At 36.9% G+C, this 22,566-nt stretch overlaps 1 protein-coding gene across 14 annotated transcripts in view; it reads right to left on the reverse strand.

Annotated features, from left to right (window-relative positions):
• BTRC (beta-transducin repeat containing E3 ubiquitin protein ligase) overlaps nt 1–22,566 on the reverse strand; it is a 166,991-nt gene that overhangs the window by 16,909 nt on the left and 127,516 nt on the right. For all 14 annotated transcript variants that reach the window (XM_070261262.1, XM_070261269.1, XM_023640692.2 and 11 more), the window contains 7 exons: nt 12,235–12,466; nt 8,562–8,748; nt 4,005–4,101; nt 3,196–3,333; nt 2,585–2,703; nt 674–923; nt 145–263 (listed from right to left, as the gene is read on the reverse strand). In XM_070261262.1, coding sequence (XP_070117363.1) covers nt 145–263; nt 674–923; nt 2,585–2,703; nt 3,196–3,333; nt 4,005–4,101; nt 8,562–8,748; nt 12,235–12,466 — 1,142 coding nt within the window. The remainder of the gene's footprint in view (nt 1–144; nt 264–673; nt 924–2,584; nt 2,704–3,195; nt 3,334–4,004; nt 4,102–8,561; nt 8,749–12,234; nt 12,467–22,566) is intronic.

Below are 22,566 nucleotides of genomic sequence, written 5' to 3' on the forward strand. Positions count from 1 at the left end.
CAAACTTTTGACCTGTAAGAAGCTACAGAAAGGAAAAATGTTTATTATAAACATAATGCAGTTGAAGATTTGTTTGATCTGTGCACAAACAATGAATGGCAGGATAATACTGATCCCTTCTGGGCAAGGGCACCTGCTGCTCACCTGATAGTGTTGTCAGATGAACCACTCACGACCAGCCTGTCTCTGTACTGTAAACAGGCAATGCCGCGTTTGTGTCCATTTAAGGTCCTTACAAATTCACAAGTACTTGTGTTCCAGACCTGAAACAGAAAATAGCACTGAACGAATGGGGGAATTCAACTTTTCAAACCAAACCAAATAAAAAACATGACAAGTTTGATTCATGGTAACATAGGGCTGATTTGTAGCTGGCCGCTATCACATGAGAATTCCTCAAATCGATTTAAGGTGTTAGCCTGGTCTTGTAGATACATTTTCTTTACCCTAAATTTACCTCTGCCCTTCTCACACTCACCATTATTTATAGGAATAAAATATCTAACCAAAACTATCACACAACTTGTCTCACTCATTACCTTTTTACACATAGACTAATATCTGAATTAAATATTAAGTTATTCTACAGTGATGTGTGAAATTGCCCTTGATCAGATGTTCATATGAACTCTCCTACTCTAAGTTAGGGACATACTGAAAAATGCCTTATTACCTTTATAGTCCTATCCCCAGATGCAGAAACAATGTACTTGTCATCAAAGTCTACAACATTGACGGCAGCTCGGTGTCCGACTAGCACCCTCCGGAGGGTGATATCAGTTGGGGAGGCCATATCCCATACAGCAATGGAACGGTCTTTGGAGCAGGTCACCATCATGCCATTATTGAAACGCAAGTGTAGAACTGCTTCACAATGGTGAATCAACGTGTTTAGCATTTCACCTGTATTTACATCCCACACCCTGAGACAAACAACATTAAGGTTATCTAAGATTTTGATAGTACTCATGCTACAATCTGTTACTGGTATTTGAGGATAGTGCTCCTCTCCCCTCCCACTTCATTTCCATAGTTAGTGTTATACCCTACTCTTCTTTTGCAGCTTTGAGGTTGAGATGAGGTAAAGAGTACTGATGGACATGGGGAAGTGGTAGATGGAGGGCTGGGCTGGGATGCTGCCAATCTGAAATCCTTAAGACATACTACTTGAAATCTGGGCAAGTTGTGGGGGGTAGGAACGAGGCTGCAGTCACCATCACCTACTAATTGCGCCCAGATTTCAAGATTATTATAAAACTTCTGACATTCAATCTGATACCATTAATTGAATACATTTTTAACTGGGAATCTGACTAATAACAGCAGCATTAGTGTCCTACAGATAGCCCTCAGGAACAAGAACGGATATAGGCCAAGAAGCTTCTGTGACAGACTGACTTAGTACTGTGGATTTGAGCTTGATGACCCTGGATCTTAGATTTCACCACGCAGGTCAAGGCCCAAGATTACCTAGACTCTAAGTCTAAGGCCCTATTTCTGTGCTTTGAAGGCAGGTTGGAATCAAGAATAGCCATCCGATTGTGAATATGGGCTTCAGAGCACAGTGTGGGACTCTCAGATAGCTTGAGAATTTTGTATGATGATATATTTTATTTTGATTACTCTATTTTTGTATATTTACTTTAGTTTTTATAACGCATTTTATTTCCTTTTCCAGTTTAAACCCCCCCTTTTAGAAAATAATTTTTTCCTTTAATCTTATAAACGATGTTAGCCTCTACAATGTTTCAACTACCTTGAGGCACTCCACAAGTACCAATAAATGTTAAATGTCAATAACTATAATAAGAACTGAGTTTGCTATGCCTTTAAGTCAAAAGACAAGAAACAGGAACAGCTTTTTCTATTCACAAAGGATAACCTGGAATGGTAAACATTTAACTTCAGAGAATCTAACAATGCAGTTAACCGCCTTTTTTTTCTATTTTTTTTTTTTAAGTTACTTTTGATGCATTATGTTTGCTAAATCCTTTAGCTTAAGGCAAAATTCCTAACAGAGGTTTCCAGCAGTGCTGCTGGTACCCAGAACTCAAGCTACACTGGACTCCAGCAGCATAATGGCTGTGTCATCAAATCACTAACGCCTCTGGAAATTGAAGGCCCCTCCCTGAGTGAAGCTTGCAATTAAAAACTGCAGGGGCAGCAGGGGAGGGGCTGGCAAAGAGAAAGCATTGCTCACCTGTACACATTTTAAAGGAGATAATGCATGCCTGCACTACAGTTATAACCACCTGAAAGGAAGGCTTCGTTCCATTCATGTCATTCCCCTGTGAGGTGGTTTTTGTAAGGAATGCAAGGTTCACTAAGTTTCTATAATGGATGATTCTCCCAAATTAAAACAGAATATGTAGTTTCTTAAATGTACAAAAACGTAAACTTACCTTAATCATGCCTAAATCAAGTTGTCTAGTTCTAGACTGACACAATGATGGGAATTTATTCTTTTTTAGTTACGAAGTTTCAGAGCTGTGTTCATGCAGAAATATACAAAATTACTATCTATGACAAAGAACAGAGCGGATCTGGTATTTCAGAGTTCAAAAGATCATTTGAAATTTTCTACCTGACCGTGGAATCCGATGATCCAGTTATGATCACCCTCTCGTCATACTGGAGACACAGGACAGAACCCGTGTGGCCTGTGAGAATTCGCTTGCATTCCAACGTGCTTTTATCCCAGATCTAGGATGACAAACAAGATCCTTTTGATCACTGTCATAATGGGGTGCTGCAGAGACTTGCTGGCTCTATTATGTGTTTGATTCCCCAAAAGAATCAAAGCCCAGAGTAGTGTGGAATGCATTCTTTTCTACAGGTATAGCTAAGCACCTATATATATGTGGTTTCAGTAGTAATGCAGACTTTATCCTTTTCATTAAGGAAAAGGAGTAGCCTATAATTATGTGAGGGTGAAAAGAGTAATAGCCCATTCAGTGCACCTAAAGAAGAGAATTTAACCCTAGCACTAAGCATTTGTATGTGCTTCTGGTGAGGGAGGGCAGGAGGAAAGCAGGTATCTGTCCTTTAAGGAAATGATTTTGGCTTTGGGACTGGAAACAATCTAAAACTTTCATTTTGTGGAAATAATGCTTAGAGTTTATGCTTTGGATTGCTTTTATGAAGGTGGTTAGCCTCGCTTATTCAGCTACCTTCCCACAATTGAACAGACCTCACCTTGATTGTGTTGTCTCGAAGGCCACTTACTATCTTCTGATCATCATACTGTAAACAGTAAACTCCTTTGCTTGTTTCACTTCGGCAGTGGATTCTCTGTAAACTGTGTCTTCCACATCTCCAATTAGATTCTATGGTCTGAGAAGGAATGGTAAAGAGACAGTAATTAGGAAAAGACCAGAACTAAACTCTTACCTGACTTTCATGGCAACCAATGACAAATGCTCAATGCTTCCCTCAATGCATATACAGAACTTAAGGCAAACTAAAAAAAATGTTTTTAAAAGGCCACTATTTAAAATTGTAAAACATTTTTCCATTTGCAAAGTAATTAAAGATTTATTTCCTAGAACTCTCTTGCATATAACTTGTATAATTAAATAATAAATCTTGTGGAAAGAGACTGCTCACCAACAGAGGGCAAGCTATGAACCACATGAGGTATGTACTCAGCGCTCTTCTTACTATGTGGTGGCCATTTCTACCAGTGAACTTCCATGGAGGCTCAATTCAGAAGATACGTGAACTGTATATCAGCTTCTAAGTGTAACCTTAACAGTCTCACAGCTATTGTATGACGACATCATATGCCCTCTCTCTTGCTCATCTATCAGTAAACAATTTTTAAAAGCTTTAACATTTTTGCTTGGCAATTTACTACATTTTACCTAACCTATTCACTTGTAAAGAAATTGATATTTAACCCACATCAATAAACCTTAATGGGTTTGCTGTAACAATGCTGTTATTGAAGAATGCTGATGCTTCTCTAGTATTTGGCAAATACCCAAATATACATAGATTCTTACCTCAATGTCTTGTATAATTTTAGGATAAAGTGCTCTATAAAAAGAGTTGGGAGGAGCATTCCCATCAGGAGGTTTGTTTTTGAATAAATAATGTCCCCTAAAAAAACAACAAATATTTCCCAATAAAAATCATAATACTGTACATTTACAAGGAGCTTCATCTCTCTTCAAAGTGTTTTCACAGTTACCGTTCCACGTAGTCTCCCTAACTAGCTAGAGGAGGTGTGAAGTCAAGCCTGATTTCAGGAGTCCCACATCAAGGAGGAACTTTCTGGGCTCTAAGGAATTCAGTCAACACTGATTTGCTTTGGGTAAAACATGATGATTTCCATGTAGAACATCAGAGTATCAGGCCTTCAGGAATATTACAATGTCAATAGCCAAAGGAATATGTATAATCAGAATTCATCTACTTGTCTGTCACACTCCTGTACAGACAGACTCATTGGCCTTATCTTTTGAAAGTTTTGTTAGTGATGGTATCTACTACCTTTGAACTAGGTACATGCCCCACAGCCTTTTCACTGAGTAAAGCTGTGCCAGTGTCACTGGAGCCTAGCATCGTGGGCAGCAGGAATGCCTCTGTCATGGAGATCACTTTGTCTCGTCTTCATTTATGTGGAGGAAGGTGTGCTGGTGGCTCAGGCACCCAGGCTGCTGGTGATCAGTGTAGCTATGCTTTAAAAGGAGCAATTCAGTTCATTTCGACAGAAAACAAAGGCATCACAGGAGTGTCCAGCACCAGGTATGGAAGAAGATGAAAGGAAATGCCTAAGAGCAGTGTGCTGTCAAGTCTAAGGCACGAAATTGACTTTCACAGGTGTGTTCCTGGCTACATACACACATACATGCATTTTACTGCCTTTCCTTGATTCCTGTGAGCAACATTTGTTAGCATCTCCTTCCTTATGACAGCACATCCCTGGAATACTCATATCCCAAGCTAGATCTTTGCTACAAAAAAAAATCAGTAAATGGCAATCACTTCCTGCTGGGTAAAAAATTTAATTCCTCATCCTGAAGTTAAGAACCCACCAAACACGGTGTGGAAGCTAGTAAACCCCACTATGGGTGTACTAACTGCTGTTCTCACTGGCACCGTGCCTTGCAAAGTGGAGACAGGCAGAAATGCCTCTGAGTGTAATACTGGCACCAGAGAAATCATGTTTTCTCTGGGCCAGTCATCCACTCCTCCCTCTATAGCTCCATTACAATATAATTAATTGTTTGATGTCTCCAGGAGCGCTTCTACCCTGCCCTCTTCCTATTATATACCTTGAAAATTAGTTGAAAAAATTTCCTATCAGGAAGGTAGCTGGCTCTGACTTCTGTGTTAATACAGAAAGGGAAATCTGCAATGGAGGAGCTAAAATAATAGTTTTTAAAAGGGGACTAATAGGAGCAAGAAACATGATACACTAACATAAAGAAAAGGCCGAACAAGACACATTATGAAATAATTCTAGCTTAAGAGATACACTTTGAACAATCTTATTCGATAAACACATTGCAGGCAAACAACAGATTTTGAATGAAGAGATTCTAAATCTGGTTAATAATTATTAATAATTTCAACTTCAACATCCTTTAATGAGGTAGGAATCACTATATTGATTTTGCTGATAAAGAAATCAAATGTCGGGGAGGTTAAGTAACTTGCCCAAGGTCACACAGCTAGTGAGCAGACCTGGGATTTGAATCTAAGTCTGACTTCAGAGCCCTCACTCTTAACTACTTTATTGTCTCTCAGTGCCCACAATTCCTCAGATTCCTGTCTTCCTTTTAATCTCTGGCAATCTATACAGGCACTCCAGGATTTTCTTCGTATGCAATACAACTATCTCTACATCCTAAGGAAAGAGAAAGCATATACTTTTCTGATCTCATTTTCTATCCCACTGTATTTACCATGCCTTGGTAAAGAAGTATGTGAATTTCTTCAAATCAAAGGTACTATAAAAAGGGTAGCTAGATGTTGAGAACTGATTTCTCAGTATATATCTATGTTGTAAGTCAAAATCTTTTATGATGCAAGCTCTTTGACAACAGGGACCACTTGTATGTGAAATGCCTAGTACCTCTGAGAGCAAGAGTACATAATAAACGCTAAATACTAACTTCAGAATGTTATCATAAAACATGATCTGCTGATTAAGAAAATAGACTTTTCCCAAGTGGTCTTTTATCATACTTTTAGAGTAACCATTACTGAGCAGAGAGAGCATATTCAGTATTATTCAAGAGTGAAAATGACAGAGTTCATGTCCTAGGGGCAGACTGTCAAATTCATCTAGATATAAACACAATAGCAGAGTGGAATTTAAACTCAAAGCTTTATTAGAAAACTGTATTTACTTGTTTATTTTTGGTTGGAGGAAATGTAAGAAACTTTCAATAATAGCATTTGTGGGAAAGTATAACAGAAAGACTTTATTGACACAGTAGGCTTAGTAAGACAACTTGAAGGAAGAAAATGAGAAACTGATCATACATTAAATTTTTTTTAAAAAGTGGCAGACGACAACCAACACAGGAAGACAGGCAACATGTAAAAAACAGAAGCAGCTACAGAAAGTCAAGGGGATACTGGAGGAGGTCTTGATGAGTGGACAAATATTTGTAATTTCATGGGTCTGTATCAAGCTAAGATGACAAATGTGACCAAAGACAAAGGAATATAGTCATAACTCTGAAGGATACTCAAAAGAACAGGAATGGGTTTCTTGGTTGAAGAGAGGGTAAAGAGTGATAATTAGTGCTGGATTCTGGATTATTTCTCAGCTATACTTTCATATACTGTTTAAAAAGATCAAAAAGCCATCTTTTCAATGATTTTGTTTTTTTCTTTGTAACTAACATATCAGATCTTGCTGTTTAGTGCCTATCCTCAGCAAAATTGTGGAACCTATGTTTATCAATGGCATTTTCACATGCATCTGCCAAGATCTGACCATCTACTTCTTGTTCTCTCTGGCTTCAAAAAAAGACTTTGTAAAGTCTCAAGGTCTGATAACCGTTTCCTGTCATATACAGTCTAAAAGGGAACAAGGTGTATTTTAACAGGGAACAAAACCTTTACAGCTATAGGAACGAATCTCTGTCACTGAAATTTCAGATCAATTATCTGGAGGAGAGTTTCTTTTCTTTCCTTTTTTTCTCTTCTTTTTTCCCCTGAGGGGTAGAGAAATATTTCTAGCTACCCTAAAATTTTCCCATGTAAGCAACTGCCTGCTCTATTTCTAAGGCTGGTTCTGGCACACTTAGCAGGATGATAGACTTTGGACGCCACACAACTATGTAACTTACTTGCTTTTTTATACGATAGAGCTTATTTCCAAAGTATGAAGTAAGTTATGAAAGATAAGGTTTCTATCTTTCTATAAGTGAGAATAAGAAAAACACATTTGGAAAGGGGAAATAGAATAAGTTTCCATTTATGCAATTTTCATATAGCTAAAGAATTGCCTGGAATTTGCTTTCTTTAATTGAATTTGAGGGAAATCTTAAAGTCTTCCTAATAGCCAGAATGACAGAAATCTCTTGAAGCATTTGGTATAATATTTAGAGGTCATTATGTTAATTATATATTCATGAATTTCAAAGATACAGAAAAAGAAAGGGAGCCAACTATATTTTTATGAAAATTGCTAAGAAAAGTTGATCCTCCATTCTTCACTGTTTGGCATTTCTTTAACAATTGATAAACTTAATTGCTCAGGATTATCACTGAGCACATATATGCCTACTGGTGCATATCTATCAACTAAAGTACTTAATATGTCACGTTTATTTTATTTATGAAATATTCACACCTGACTTTCCTATAGTGACATTCTAGAGACATCCTCTGAGAGAAAATTATATATAGACAGCATCTTTCAGAAGTTCTAATGAAATGGTACCACTATGTTAAGAGAACAACAACAAAATTGGTGAATTCTCTTAGGCTGCTAACTATATAATGCCTTAAGGAATTCAGGATTAAGTAGTAAAATCTTGAAAAAGTAAATGTCTTATGAAGAAACAATGATTTATACTAAATTCCATTTTTCACTCCGATGGCTAGAGTTCTTATTCTACTTGGGCATAAAAATAATTTTGATTACAAAGATGATAAAACACCACAGATATGGGGTAAAGGTAAGAAATCTTTGGAAGGAGAAAAATAATTATTTGTTCTGGATTTTTTTAGGGGAAAGCTGGATCTGATGGCTTCTGTGTGACTCAAAGTCATCCACTTGCCTTATAAATTGCCCATCGGCCCTTTTTCAGGATACCAATTTCTGGCCAGAGAACAGAATGCTTTAAACGGGAGGGCTGATCAGGTTTTCATTATTTTTTGCAAAGCAGTGTTAATATATTATTTGCTATTTATGAGTGAGTGGTCAGAAGAAAAACTGCTGAGTACATGAACAACTATTTTACACTTTTTGCTATAAACCAGCAAAATCACTGTATTAAACGATAAGCAGTCTCATTGGTTCCCAGAAATATTTCAGTAACTCTGAACAGCCAGGTCCTGAAGCCCTATAACAGTAAGAAAGTTAAAAGGCTCACCACCCTCTTCGTTCTGCCAGGCCTCTCCACAGAGAATCTGTCCTGACCATTCTCTCGATGAGCTTCTTCCATAACATGCCATCAGATGTCACTCGGTACCATTCCTTGCACACAAGTTCAGCAGCACATAGTGATTTGGCATCCAGGTATGACAGAATGTTCTCAGCAATGTGATCCAAACCTCGAGCTTTCAGTGGGGGGAGGAGGCAAAGAAAAAGAACATAGGTGATGGTGAATGATTTTTCACAAAAGGTCCTTTAAAACAGAACAGCATTTATTCTGCTATGAAGGCACATCACTGTCCCTAGTGTGGTCCAGTTTCTTTTTCAAACAGAGACTTGGGTAAAATGAGTGTCAATAATTTTTCCATAAGGTTACAGAAATGAACAATATTTTCCATCTTCCTTTAGATACGGAAGTTAAAGCTAACAACCAGCAAACCCCCCAAGACATTAAAAATAAAAAGGATTCCAGAAAACAATTCACATCTATCTATATGGATTTCAGCACTAGGGGATGTTCTATGGATGGCATCTCAAACTCTGTGATTCAGACTCCCCCCCCCCACCCCCCAAATCGCTATATTAGGTCCATTTCTCATTCCATTTCTATTACTGCTGCACTTCCAAAGCTGTTCAGTAAAAGAAATATCCTTTAAATGTACTGGGGGAGAGGCACTAAGTCAGAATGTGCTGGGTTATAGAATTTGGGGCATGCAGAAAGGAGAGAAGAAGGAAATACAGATTGGTATAGGAACATCCCAAGAGGAAAGACAGAGAAGTATGTTTAAGTTCAGGGATGAGTTTAATTTCAGATGTTTAAAAAAAAACTATATTTGAGAATAGTTGCTGCTATAAAACCTAAATGACAGTTAGCCAAAAATGAAAAAATCCAAGACCAATAGATAACGGTTAGAAATTCAGGGACTATTTCGTAGGATGCAGAAAGGAATAGAGTGGAAGTAGATCTTGGGCTGTATAAACTAGGTAGGCTTTCCAAGTAAAATTCTCTACCATCCAGATCTGTACTGAGGCCTCAGAGGAATAGATCTTATAAAATAGGATGATTACACTAATAAACCTTTTGGCTGCTGTTCTAATTCACAAGTGAGACAAAACATTCAAAGTTATTTCTTTTTACAGGTTACATATCAGAGATATGCTAAAGACTTAAATAGTGCAGAGGGATTTCTTCATACTCTGACCTCCTTAGGCAAAAACTTAACAAATAGGAAAGAGAATACCACATTTCATTTTGTGCCCTTCTCCTGAATCATACAAAGACACATGTGGACAGCATTAACAACAAATGTGCTTAAACGGTATTCTAATTATACTGTATGGATATCAGTCAAATTTTTCAGCAGATTTGGAAAAGAAAACATTAAATGGATCTTGTTTGGCTGGCATCACATGTTTATATTTAAGCATAAGCAGATGGAGGCATCCATCACCTAATTCTTATTAAAGGAACATGACCATAAGCCAATTAAAGATATAATAGTTAGTTCTTCATGAAAAATACAGTGATGGTACAATTCCTGCATCTTTATATTGAGACTTTCTACACCATAAGAAGTTTCCAAAATGCATTCTTGTGTTTTTAATGGCTGCCATCAAATTGCTCCTAATCTTTCACTATGTCCCTATAATAAGTCTTTGGAAGTAATTTCACGTAACACTCCAAACAAAACCATTACATTAATGGATTACAGGCATTTTTTGAAGCAGTTTGGTTTACTGAATGTAGCCAGATGGTGTAGGTTTATAAGTTAAAATGGTCATAAAGCCTTAGACTGATGATTCAATATCTTATAAATTGGTCAGCAGATACACATCAGGGATCGGTATTAGGCAAAGGATACACAGGTCTAATCAACTCCTATTCAATTCTTAGTGGTATATGCTTGAGATAGTAGCATGTCTCGGTGACTGGGGAGAGCACAATAATGAGGTACACAAAGATTGTTCGCACAAAGAAAACTGTTGCCTATGGCTAAAACAAAATCCAATCAGTGAAGAGGGGGCAGAAGTCTACTCTACTTAACAAAAGATATACTTACAAATTCAGTTTTAAACTAAGATATAAATAGGCATTTATTTTGTCTTAAAGGGTAATTAAAATTCCAATTTTGGAAGAAGAAATTTTTAAAAAAGATATAATTGGCAAAGATTGAACAAAGTGGTAATATGCAGTTTCGGGGAGGGTATAAGTTGGTATTTTTTTTAAAGGACAGTTTAGAACATGTATTAAAAGCCTCAAAAATGTTTATAATTCATTAATATAGGAATCCCACTTCTGGCATTTTTTCCTAGGATGCCCAAAAGATTTATGAATAAGAATGTCTACCATAGTGTAGTTTATAACAGGAAAAACATTTTAAACTACCTAAATGTTCAATAAAGAACACAGTAAGAACAAATATGTTATAAACACTTATGATCCCAGCTTTAGAGGGAAATATACACATCTAGAAAAAATAGGAAGGCTACATGCCAAAATAGCAAATTAGTAGTTCTCTCTGAATGGTAGGGTTCTGGGAAATTTTATTTTTATATTTTAAACTTTTTAAAATTTTCTAAGCTTCCTATAACTTCTATAAACAGGAAACAACAAACAAAAAATAAAAACAAGATATATTTTAGAGACTCACTCATCTTTGTACTATTTTTTTCTTTTCTTTCTTTATTTTTGAGGACGATTAGCCCTGAGCTAACTGCTGCCAATCCTCCTCTTTTCCCTGAGGAAGACTTGCCCTGAGCTAACATCCATGCCCATCTTCCTCCACTTTATATGTAGGATGCCTACCATGGCATGGCATGCCAAGCGGTGCCATGTCCCCACCTGGGATCCGAACCAGCGAACCCCAGGCCACCGAGAATCGGAACATGTGAACTTAACTGCTGCACCACTGGGCCAGCCCCCTATTTTTTCTTTTAAAATTAGTTTTTGACAGATGAGAACCTTATATTTCACTAAGAGAACATTTTCCCCAAATTCTGATGCCTATGGAGTGTCCTAGATCACCATCGAACATTCAGTGAAACAACCACAGCACCTTCCAAAAAAAGTATTTTGAGTGTGTGTGTATATATGTGCGTGCGTGTGTGTTATATTTAAATATACATTTTAAGAAATATATATTTTTACATATATAGTTTACAATAGCTATTTGGTTACTGAGTACAGGGAAATTGTGAAGCCTGGAACTTACATATTTAATGTTACAAGGCTCCTGAGATATCTTTCTTTCTAAAATACTCAATTAAAAATGTTTCTTATTGATTCCTACAATTTAAATATTCTGTTGATAAATTTCCTTAGAAATCCAAATCCAAGTACATAAGTGAAGATATTTTGAAACATTATAAAAGACATACCTCAAATCAGATAATGTTTCAGAAAAGATTTTATTTGGACCTATGTGTGGGTGAAAATAGGGTGAGTAGAAGGGCATGAGATAGGGAGAAGGCAGGGAAAAGAGAAGCCTCTTTCCAGAGTTTGATTTTTTGTATTTATACCCCAAGAAGGTACAATTAAAGGACTCAGTTTGTAAAAATCAAGCCAATAAAGACTTTTAAAAAGAGAGATGTATACCTGAAAATCCACTACCATTACCATTGTAACATATCTTCCAGGCAAATTAATGGCTCACAAACACCCATAGACATACCTGGCAGAGCAGTTATGAAGTCCCTCTGCAACATAGGTTTAAGATACGAGTTTATGTGCCCATGTTGGTAATGACACATTTGGGATATAAGATGTTCCACAAATTCCACTTGATCGGACTCTGACCACTGCTCAAAATATTTGACACACAGTTCCTTTTCCTTCTCATAGCTTGCTGAGAGTTTCCGTTGCTTGGGCACAATCATACTGGAAGTGCCATTGGTAAGTTTTGTCTGTAGAAGCAGTGCATTAAAAGAAAGATATAACAATAAGTATTAAAAATGAGGGAAATATATAATTTTCTAGTCTAGCATGTTATGTTAGGTCCATATGATGGAGCTCATTCTGTTACTCTATTAGTAATTGGATGTTTGTGAACAGCAATCACATGGAAAGCCACAGAAATATCACAGTAAGTAACTGGTATTACCAATATTCCTGGTAAATCAGGAATATTGCCAGATGACTAGGCATCTATTTCCATAAGTTCACAGGAAGACATTATTTGGAGATATACTGATGAAGGCTGAAAGTATGTTAAGTTATTATCACTAGCAAGCAAAAAAGTTAATTTGCTTTTTCTTACATACACCAGTTACTGGACATTCACACAATTACTTACACACAACTTATTTTTTAACAGTCAAATAAGAAATCCTCCATGCAAAGAGAGGCCAATGAATAATTTGAGACTTGGTACCTTTGGAGATAAAACTTAACATTTATATGCTCAATCTACCCTTTTCCTTCCCAAAAAAAATCCCATCTCTGCTGTCATCAAAATTACATGCCATAAGTCTTTTTTATTAATTGGTTCATTCAATAAACATTAATTGAGCATCTACAATATACCAAACACTGCCCTAGGTACTAGAAATACAACACTGAACAAAAATAACATAGTCTCTATTATCAGGAACTTATGTTCTAGTGTGTATAGCAAGTTAAAAACATAACCAAATAGAAAATATATAGTACAGATAGTGCTATGAAGAAAAATAAAGCAGGATAAGGAGATAGAAAAAAGTGTATATTATTGTAGTAGGCAAAACTCTAAGATGATTCCCCCAAGATTCTTGGCCTCTGGTGCACAAACATCTTCTCAGTTATTTAAACAAATATTTAGGCACGGCGATGATTTAATTAAGGTCCCAAATCAGTTGACTTTAAGATAGGGAGCTTACTGTGGTGGGTCTGACCTAAACAAATGAGCCCTTTAAAAGCTGAGAGTTTTCTCCAATTGGTTGCAGAAGAGGAAGGGGATGGTGTGGCAAGGAATGTCGTCAGCCTCTAAGAGCTGAGAGCAGCTCCCTGATGACAGCCAGCAAGGAAATGGGGACCTCAGTCCTACAAATGCAAGGAACTGAATTCTGCCAACTTCCCCCAGAGCCTCCAGATGAGAATTCAGTTCAGCCAACACCTTGATTTCAGCCTTATGACACTTTGAGCAGAGGACCCAGCCATGCTCTGCCAGACTTCCCACCTAGAGAACTGTGAGCTAATGAATGGGTATTACTTTAACTTGCGAAGTTTGTGGTGATTTGTTATGCAGCAATTGGAAAAAAAAAAACTAATATAGTTATTTAAGTCTAAAGGGTCAAAGACAGTTTGTCTAAAGAGATGACATTTGAACTGAGACATGAAGGAAATGAGGGAACTAGACATTTTGTTATACGAGGGAAGAATGGTCTAGGCAATGGGCATTTTGAGGCAAAGGTCCTGGGTAAGAGTCTGTCTGGCACCAAGTCAGCAAGGAGAAACAAAGTTGGAGAAGTAGTCCAAGCCAGATCATCCAGGTCATTTAGGTAGTGGTAGCTAATCTCCAAAGGTGGCTCCAAACAATTCCATCCCTCCCTGAACATGAATGCCGTTCCACCCACCAAGAGGTGGAGTTTGTCCTAGCCTTTAAATCTGGGCTTTGATTAACAGAATGTGGAAAAAGTGACATTCTGGGACTTCTGAGCTTAAGCAGCTTCTGCTTACTCCTTTGAGCCTTGAGCTACCACATAAGAAATTCAGGCTACCCTTCTGGAGAAGGAAGTCTGGAGGATGAGAAGCTATGCAGAGAGAGGTCTCATGCAGAAGCACCTAAAAAGCCTGAGAGTGACATGATCTGACACCTTTTAAGAAGATCACTGCTGTGTAGACAATACATTGTAGGGGAGATAAATGGAAATAAAGAGACTAATTAAGAGACTACTTCACAGTAGTCCATGGAAGAGACAACAATCTTTTGGACTAGAGTGGTTGCTGTAGAGGTGGTGAGAAATAACTGGGATTCAATGCATATTTTGAAAACAGATCCAACTGAAATTGCTGATGGACTGGATATGGGGTATGAGGAAAAAAAGGAGACAAGGAGTCAGGTTTGATTCTGGGGAATACTCAGAGAAGATTCAGAAATGAACTAAAACGTTTACTACTCTGAAGAAAGCTGGTTTTCTTTAGAGGATAACCACAAAGTGGTATAACTAGGTACTTTTCAAAGTAATTTGAGGGATCTTTGGCATTTTTGCCTGAGGCAATCCCAATTTGGCAGAGAGACCCATGTTACTATGGAGGTTCATACCTGTTGAGACATATTGAATGTGCCATAAAACTGTATCAAATTTGGATAATCAGCTTCTGCTATTTAAGGCACACACTTCCCTTAATTTCTACATGTTAAATCCTACATGCAGGCCTTTTTACAAATGATTCCTGATACACAGCTGAATGCACATTTTTAAGAATGGTATTAGCCATTCTATTTACACAGAAAGAGCTGACACCTGTAAACAGCAAGCCGTGGTGTACAGAGTTGGATGTTTTCTAGCATAAACGCCACTGTTGTCTATAATATAGACTAAAAATGATTAATAAGAACCTTGTTAAACACAGGCTTTGGGAGACCTTAGGGCTGCTTTTTGTGTAGGTTATTTGTTTGCATCTCAGAAATCAAGAAACACGGAGTAAGATTTAGAAAGCTAACAAATAGGTGGGTTTACAAGCTTGCCCAAATGCCACATCTCATCCCAATAACCAAAACCTCCCAGTCCATCATCTTTTACATATATGTCCTTTGTCTTTTAAAAGTTAGAAATGGACCTGAATTGGATGCTACCCAGAGTATTGTTTTCTGGCTAAAGACCAGAAATGCCAGTAACGGGGAACAATAATCAGCAAGGTAATGAAATTATTCTGTTTATACCTTAAACAAACCAGATATATCCATAATCGTGGGGAGTCATGCTTTGGTCAGTGGCTATCAGACTATTAACAGATAAAAGTGCCTAAGGATTTCACAAGTTTGGTTAACCCACTGCAGGAGCTAAAATTCAGTCAAGACTTTCTTATACTGTCAATGATCAAATCATAAATGGGACCTAAACATTTGGCTAGTAGAAATGAAGTATAAACTGAGAGGTCATATATTTACCAACTGTCTGGGCTATTCTAGTTGGTACTAGATTTTAGTCACCACCCCTCAAAGCAGAATATTTCCTTGTGAGATAGAAAGACACATACCTCAGATCCATCATCACTTCAAATGAGTTACTCTTAACTACTACATACCACACCGTATTGTTTTAATAGCCCTGGCCCTGGAGTAGAAAGACCTGGTTTCAAATTCTACCTCCTCAACTTACCAACTGCGTGACATGGAATAAATAACTTGATATTTTCTGAGTCTCTGTTTCCCTCATCTGTAAAATGGGGATAATTATAAAATGTATTCCATTTGGTTTTTGTGGGGATCAAATAAAATAATCAAAGAAAAGCATGCTTAGCTCACCACCTGGCACACTGTAAAGTGCTCAATAAATCAACATATGTAATGAACTTATGACACTGCTGGAGTTGGACCTTCCCTCTCTTTTTGAAAATACATCCTTCTTTCTCACTAAGTACTATATACATAGATATTGTTTTTCTATTTTAATTTTCTATTTTAATTTTTGAAGTATAATATACATAAAAATGCATAATCTTATGTTTACAGCTTGATGAACTCTCACAAGGTGAGCACACCCATGTAACCAGCACCCAGATCAAGAAACAGATTATCACCAGCCTCAAAAGCCCTGACTTGTGCTCCTTTTTTTGGGTCACCAGCACCCCTAAGGGTGACCACCATACTCATTACATTTTTTTTTGAAATATATTAAAAAAAATCTGTCTGCCTAGAAAATTTACAGTAGCATTAAAAAAACCATAACACTTGGGAACAAATTTAACAACAAATGTGTAATACTTGTAAACTGAAAACCACAAAACATTGCTGAGGGAAATTTAAGAAGACTTTAAAAAATGGAGAGATATATTATGTTCACAAATTGGACTCAATATTGTTAAGATGTTTATTCTTTCCAATTGATCTAGAGAGTCAATGCAATATAAGTAAAAATCCCAGCAGGCAAATTGATAAGATGATTCTAAAATTTGTACAGAAATGCAAAGGACCCACACTTTAGCCAAAACAATCTTGAAAAATAAAAACAAAGATGGAGGACTCACACCACTGAATTTCAAGACTTATAAAAAAGCAACAGTAAAGATAGTGTGGCTCTGATGTAAGGACAAACATATAGATCAATGGAACAGAATAGAGAGTCCACAAATAGACTCACATACGGCTAGTTAAATTTTGAGAAAGGTGTCAAGATAATTCAATAGGGAAAGGATAGTCTTTTCAACAAATGATGTCGAAACAACTGGATATTTACACAGAAAAAACGAACTTTGTTCTTTACTTGAGACTATATACAAAAATTAATGTAAGTAGATTCTGGATTTACATGTAGGAGCTAAAGCAGAATTTCTAGAAGAAAACATATGAGAAAATCTTGGTGCGCTTGGGATAGGCAAACACTTCATAGATAGAGCACAAATGCACCAAAAAAGTACAAACTTTCTTTTTTTTTAAAGAAAAAAATAGATAAATTGGCATGTGGCAAAATTTTAAACTTCTGGTTTCCAAAAGAAATAGTTAAGAAAATAAAAATACAAACCGCAAGCTTGGAGGAAATATTTGCAATATATGTATTTGACAAAGGACTCGTATCTAAAATATATAAAGAACTCTTAGAACTTGGTAATAAGAAAATAACTTTTTTTTTAGTGGGCAAAAGATTTAAACAGACACTTCAGAAAAAAAGATCTATGGATGCCAATAAACACGTGAAAAGATGTTCAACATCATTAGTTACCAGGAAAATGCAAATTAAAATCACGAGATACTACTATACATTTACTAGAGAGGCTAAAATTAAAAAGACTAATGATACCAAGTATTGGCAAGAATGAGGAGCAACTGGGTCTCTCATACGTTGCTGGCAGTGTTTAATGGTAGAACCACTTTAGAAAACAGGTTGACGGTTTCTTATTAAGTTAAACATAAACTTACCATATGACCCAGGAATTCTACTCTTAGGTATTTACTGCCACCCACCCCTCTCCACATGCAATGAAAACATTTCCACACAAAAGCCCTTTGGTGCCCATCTAGAGTTGAACTGATAAACAAATTGTGATATATCCCTACAATGGAATAGTACTTAGCAATAAAAGGAATGAACTACAGATACACAGAATGACAAGGATGAATTTCAAAAACATGCTGAATGAAAGAAGGTAGGAACAAAAGGGTATATACTTTATGATTCTACTTACATGAAATTCTAGGAACAACGAATCTAATTTATAATTGTAAAAACAGATCAGTGGTTCCTCAGGACTGGATGTGGGGTGGGATTGACTGAGTAAAGGCACAAGGAAAGTTTTTGGGGCAATGAAAATGTTCTATAGCTTGGTAGTTACACAGGTGTATATATTTGCTAAATTTATTGAACTGTATACTTAAAATGGGTGTATTTTACTGTATGTAAATTATCTTAATAAAACGGATTTTAAAAGCTTCTAAGGATAGACTGTTCCTAAGGATAAATGCCTCTATAATATTAATTTCATTTGTAATTAAGATATTACATTTGTAGAGAACTCTGGAAATAAAGGGCTTCATTATCAAATCTCTTCTATCATTCTCCCATACAGATTTGTCTACTAATGTCTAAAGTAAATGCAGCAAAATTTCAATTTGAGAACCTTTGAAAATCCACAAGGGTACAGTGAAAAAGTTCAATTATTAAAAAATCAAAAGGTTGTATATTAGAGTGTATGGGAGAGAGGGTAATTGTTACCGGTAGCAATAGAATTGATTTGGCTTTCCCAACAAAAGCCTGATGACTCAACCACTACTGCTTAAATGTCTAGGAAAGCTGACAAACCACCTCAGTTTAGTGGTAACACTAACTTTCTGCCACCCCTGCACATCTCCTCTTCTGCTTTTCTGTTTACAAGGAACAGTTATCTCCAGAAAAGAAAGAAAGAAAAAAGCTGTCAGGTGACAAGCACGCAAAATGAAAGGACTTAAGTATTTATATGACTGTCTTCAGCTTGGTCCTCAAAGGCTAAGGGCTAACATTTTTCCCCTCTGAAAACATATTATATGTACCACTTTCAAAATTACCATGAATTTCTCTAAAGCTGCTGCCTGGGCGAGAAGGGAAAAATATATAGTTGCAGACACCAACTAGCCTGACCACCACCACTGCAATATTAAGTGTGCTGACTTTGCTAACTGTATTGTGTACAGGTTGGAAGATACAGTATGGACTGGTTGAACTTGATGGTGAAAGGACAAATGTTTCTAGTTGGCATGCAAACCCTGCGTTAACCACAAGGAAGGGTGTGGTAAGTAGAGGGAAAAAAGTTTCAGACATAGGACACCATTTGGAATTGGGGGTGCAAGGACTAAATGAAGAGAGTGATATTTATGACTACAGAGATGCAAACGATATTTAACGGTTCTGTTTGGCCTCAAGAAGGGCTCTGTGGAAAGACTGGCATTGAAACTCATGGTAGGGGAAAGGGGACATAATGATTAAGATGATAAATGAATGTAAGAATAAAATGGGAAAGGGTTGTGCTGGAGATAAGGCTGTAGCCTAGGAGGGATAGGACAAGAATTTTGGTCGGAACTCTAGAGTTATCAATTAACCAACAACCATTTATTGAGTGACTACCTGTGCCGGGTACTTTTCTAGCTGTCAGGGAAACTGTGGTGAACAGGCACACAAAGTTTCTTTACCTTCTTTGGGAAGGAGTAGAGGGAGAATATATAAAAAACATGTTAATTTCAGAAACCAATAAGTATTGTGAAGCAAACAAAATAAGGTAACATAAAATAGGGAGTGAATAGTACAGCCTACTTTAACTAAGGTGGTCATGAAATGACAATGAAGGGGATAACATCTGAGCTGAGATCTGAATGATGAGAATGAATCAGTCTTTTGAAGATCTGAGGGAAAAGCCTTCCAGACAGAAGAAAGAGCAAGTCAAAGGTGTGTTCAAGTGAAAGAAGGTTAGTATGGCTAGAGAGGAATGAATGAGGGGGAAAGTGTTGGGAAATGAGGTTAGTGAGGTGGCCTGGAGTCACATCATCTAAGGCTTTCTGTGTCACAGTGAGGAGCTTGGATTTTATCCCAAGTATAAAGGAGAGCCCCTGGAGGTTTTGAAGTAAAGTATGACATCATCTGATTTATGCTTCAGAAATATTTACACTAGCTGCCACATACAGCATGGAGGGGATAATGAGGGCAAGTTGCAAGAGCAGAGGAAGGAAGATCAATTAGAAGTCTGATAAAATAATCCAGGCAAGAAGTGATCATGGCTAAAATTAGAAGAGGCAGATTAAGAAATGCTTAGAAGAAAGGTATTTTACCCTCACAAGAGAGGAAGGAGGGGGAAAGGGCCTTTTGAGAATTATAAGTCTGGGTTATAACACACATTTATTTCAGTATAATGATTTACTTCTTCACTAGGGCTGATCTTTCAAATATTTAATCCGATACATTAACCTGGATGGGGATAGAACCAGGGTTCTTGGTCCTATGGTCAGGAGAAACAAGGTAAAATACGTAAGAGTTCTGGGGGCGAAAGGGAGGATTTTTTAGAGGTCTACACTATAGTCTCTATTGGCTGCTGCCAGGCTTTAGTTAAATAAGAATCCAAAAACATTGATTTTAAGGTTATTTTTCATATTGTTTTTCCTTGATTTCTTGGTAAAAATCTCTCTTAAAAAAAGTCAACATTGTCTTGGTTGAATTAAGAGGAAATGGTATTGTATACATTTTGATTCGGACTGAGATATAACTAAGCACTCCTAGGGATGGAGATGCTGACAGCAAGGAGGTCTAGAACAGCTCTGGAACTCCCAAAGAGCTAGGGCAGAAAAGAAAAAAGAACAGAAGGGATACAGCTCATTGGCACTTGAGCATCTTTTAACAAAAGAATTTCAGAGAAACTGAGAAGAATCTGGCCATAAATTGAACATCCAGAGTAAAAGGTAATGAATGGTCAAAAGTGGGATCATAACTTTTAACATTCCAGTTTTCAGTTAACCTTTATAACTTTCAGTGACCAAAGCAGTCCATTATTTTGTGGGGTGAGGGTGCAAATGAGAAGAAAATGGTGGCTGTACGTATAGAATGGGACGTATATTTCAAAAGAAGTAAACACCACACTTCTCAGTAGGATTATTGCATTAATATTTTAACAGCTTCTACTAAATATGATTACATATTAGGTGAACTCATAAATATGTCAGATCTGATTAGTGAACGTGGGAGACAGGAAGGGGCAGATTTGTCAGCAGAAGGAAAGTACACATTATGAATCTGTTTTCTAATAACCAACAAGAAAAAGCTTACAATCACTTCAATTCTTTTAAATAAAACTCACTAGGAAATAAACTGACAAACGTCCCAGTATGTATGGTTATTTAAAGACTGGACACTTGCCAATCTTTCTTTCTACTTACTAATTTTTGGGAAAGACATATTAAAAATTCACCCAAATCAAAAGAAAGCCATTTTGATTATTTCCATATTTTTGAGGTAGTTAAAGGGATAGGATAATCACTTGACATTTTCAGGTTTCAAAACTGGGGCTCTTGTCTCTGTAGTGAGTTCCCTCATGCAACTTTATAGCTTCCAGGGCCATAGGTTCTTTTGTTCCAAACCAAGAAACTCACAGCAGTTTAATTTACTGCTGCATTATTATAGCTACTAACTATACACACCTCCAAGGCTGGTAAATCCACTGATGTAGACAGTGCCACCTTAAAAGGATTTTTGGATGGGTCTTAGTGATGGGGGGAAAAAAAAGGACATAATGTTTAATTATAAGAAATGATTGAAATAGGCACAGACATACCCCGGGTGCCTCTGCACTGCAGCAAGCTCTAAACTTGTTATCGTTAATGGTTTAAATTTCACTGTGCTAATCATTTCAGGACACAAGCCTTTCTTGATAATCTAATGAATTATTCCAACATCCTTCAGCAAAAAAAAAATCCTCCATGACAGCACTAATTACAAGACGTTTTCCCAGTGCTTATGTAAAATATGACAGAGCAGCAGCTTAGGGAATTGCAGAAAACTGCTTCTAATTTCCACTGAGAAACTGACAAACACCTCTCTTTCATCTCTCCCAGCTCTCAAGTAAGATTTAACTTTCTCATTTAGTTAATTACCGAGTGAGGATCATCATTTCCCCGGATCGGAGCGGCACAGAGCCTTTATCGTGTTAACTTGTGAACTTGATCGATGGCTGCTGCTAAAACTTAATAACTTCACCCCCTGGCAAATTGTAAGATAAATATAATAGGAGAAACTCTGACAGTAAAAACCTGCCAGAAATGAGCGCTGTGTTTATGTTTCTTCGCAGGCAGCAAAAAAACAACCGACAGCTTATTACTGGTTGCGTGTTACTTATATTTAAAAGACTCCAGGCAGTTAACTTTCTACGTACTGTTAAAACTTTGCTCACAACATGGGAAAAAATGGGAAAAAGCATCAGTGATGCAGACCTGGGGAAGTGTGGGAAGAAGGAAAAAAATGTGAGGGAAAAAAAGGGCAAAGCAAAGGAACAAACATATTGTGTAAAGTCTTTTAAAATGTCATGTTTATCAAATAAAATGCCCAACCAGCATAAATAGACATAAAATCTTTAAAAACAAAAAAGAATTCTGAATTTCCAAGATACTATATGAACTATATCTAGGAGCAAAGCAAGAGAATTTTGCTCAAACTTTTTCAATGACCATAAGTCCATGCCTGAAGAATTCAATTACCTGTAGAATTCCTAGATCTCTTTTAAAAAACCCCTGCAGCTAGAAAACCATTCACTAACCACACCATTTAACCCTTTCTGAAACTAGTACATTATAGCTAGGAAATGCATAACTTTGTCTAGAACAGTTCCTCTAGTCTTATATTCACCTTCCACACCT

This window comes from Equus caballus, chromosome 1 (assembly GCF_041296265.1).
Source record: "Equus caballus isolate H_3958 breed thoroughbred chromosome 1, TB-T2T, whole genome shotgun sequence".
Taxonomy (NCBI): Eukaryota; Metazoa; Chordata; class Mammalia; order Perissodactyla; family Equidae; genus Equus; species Equus caballus.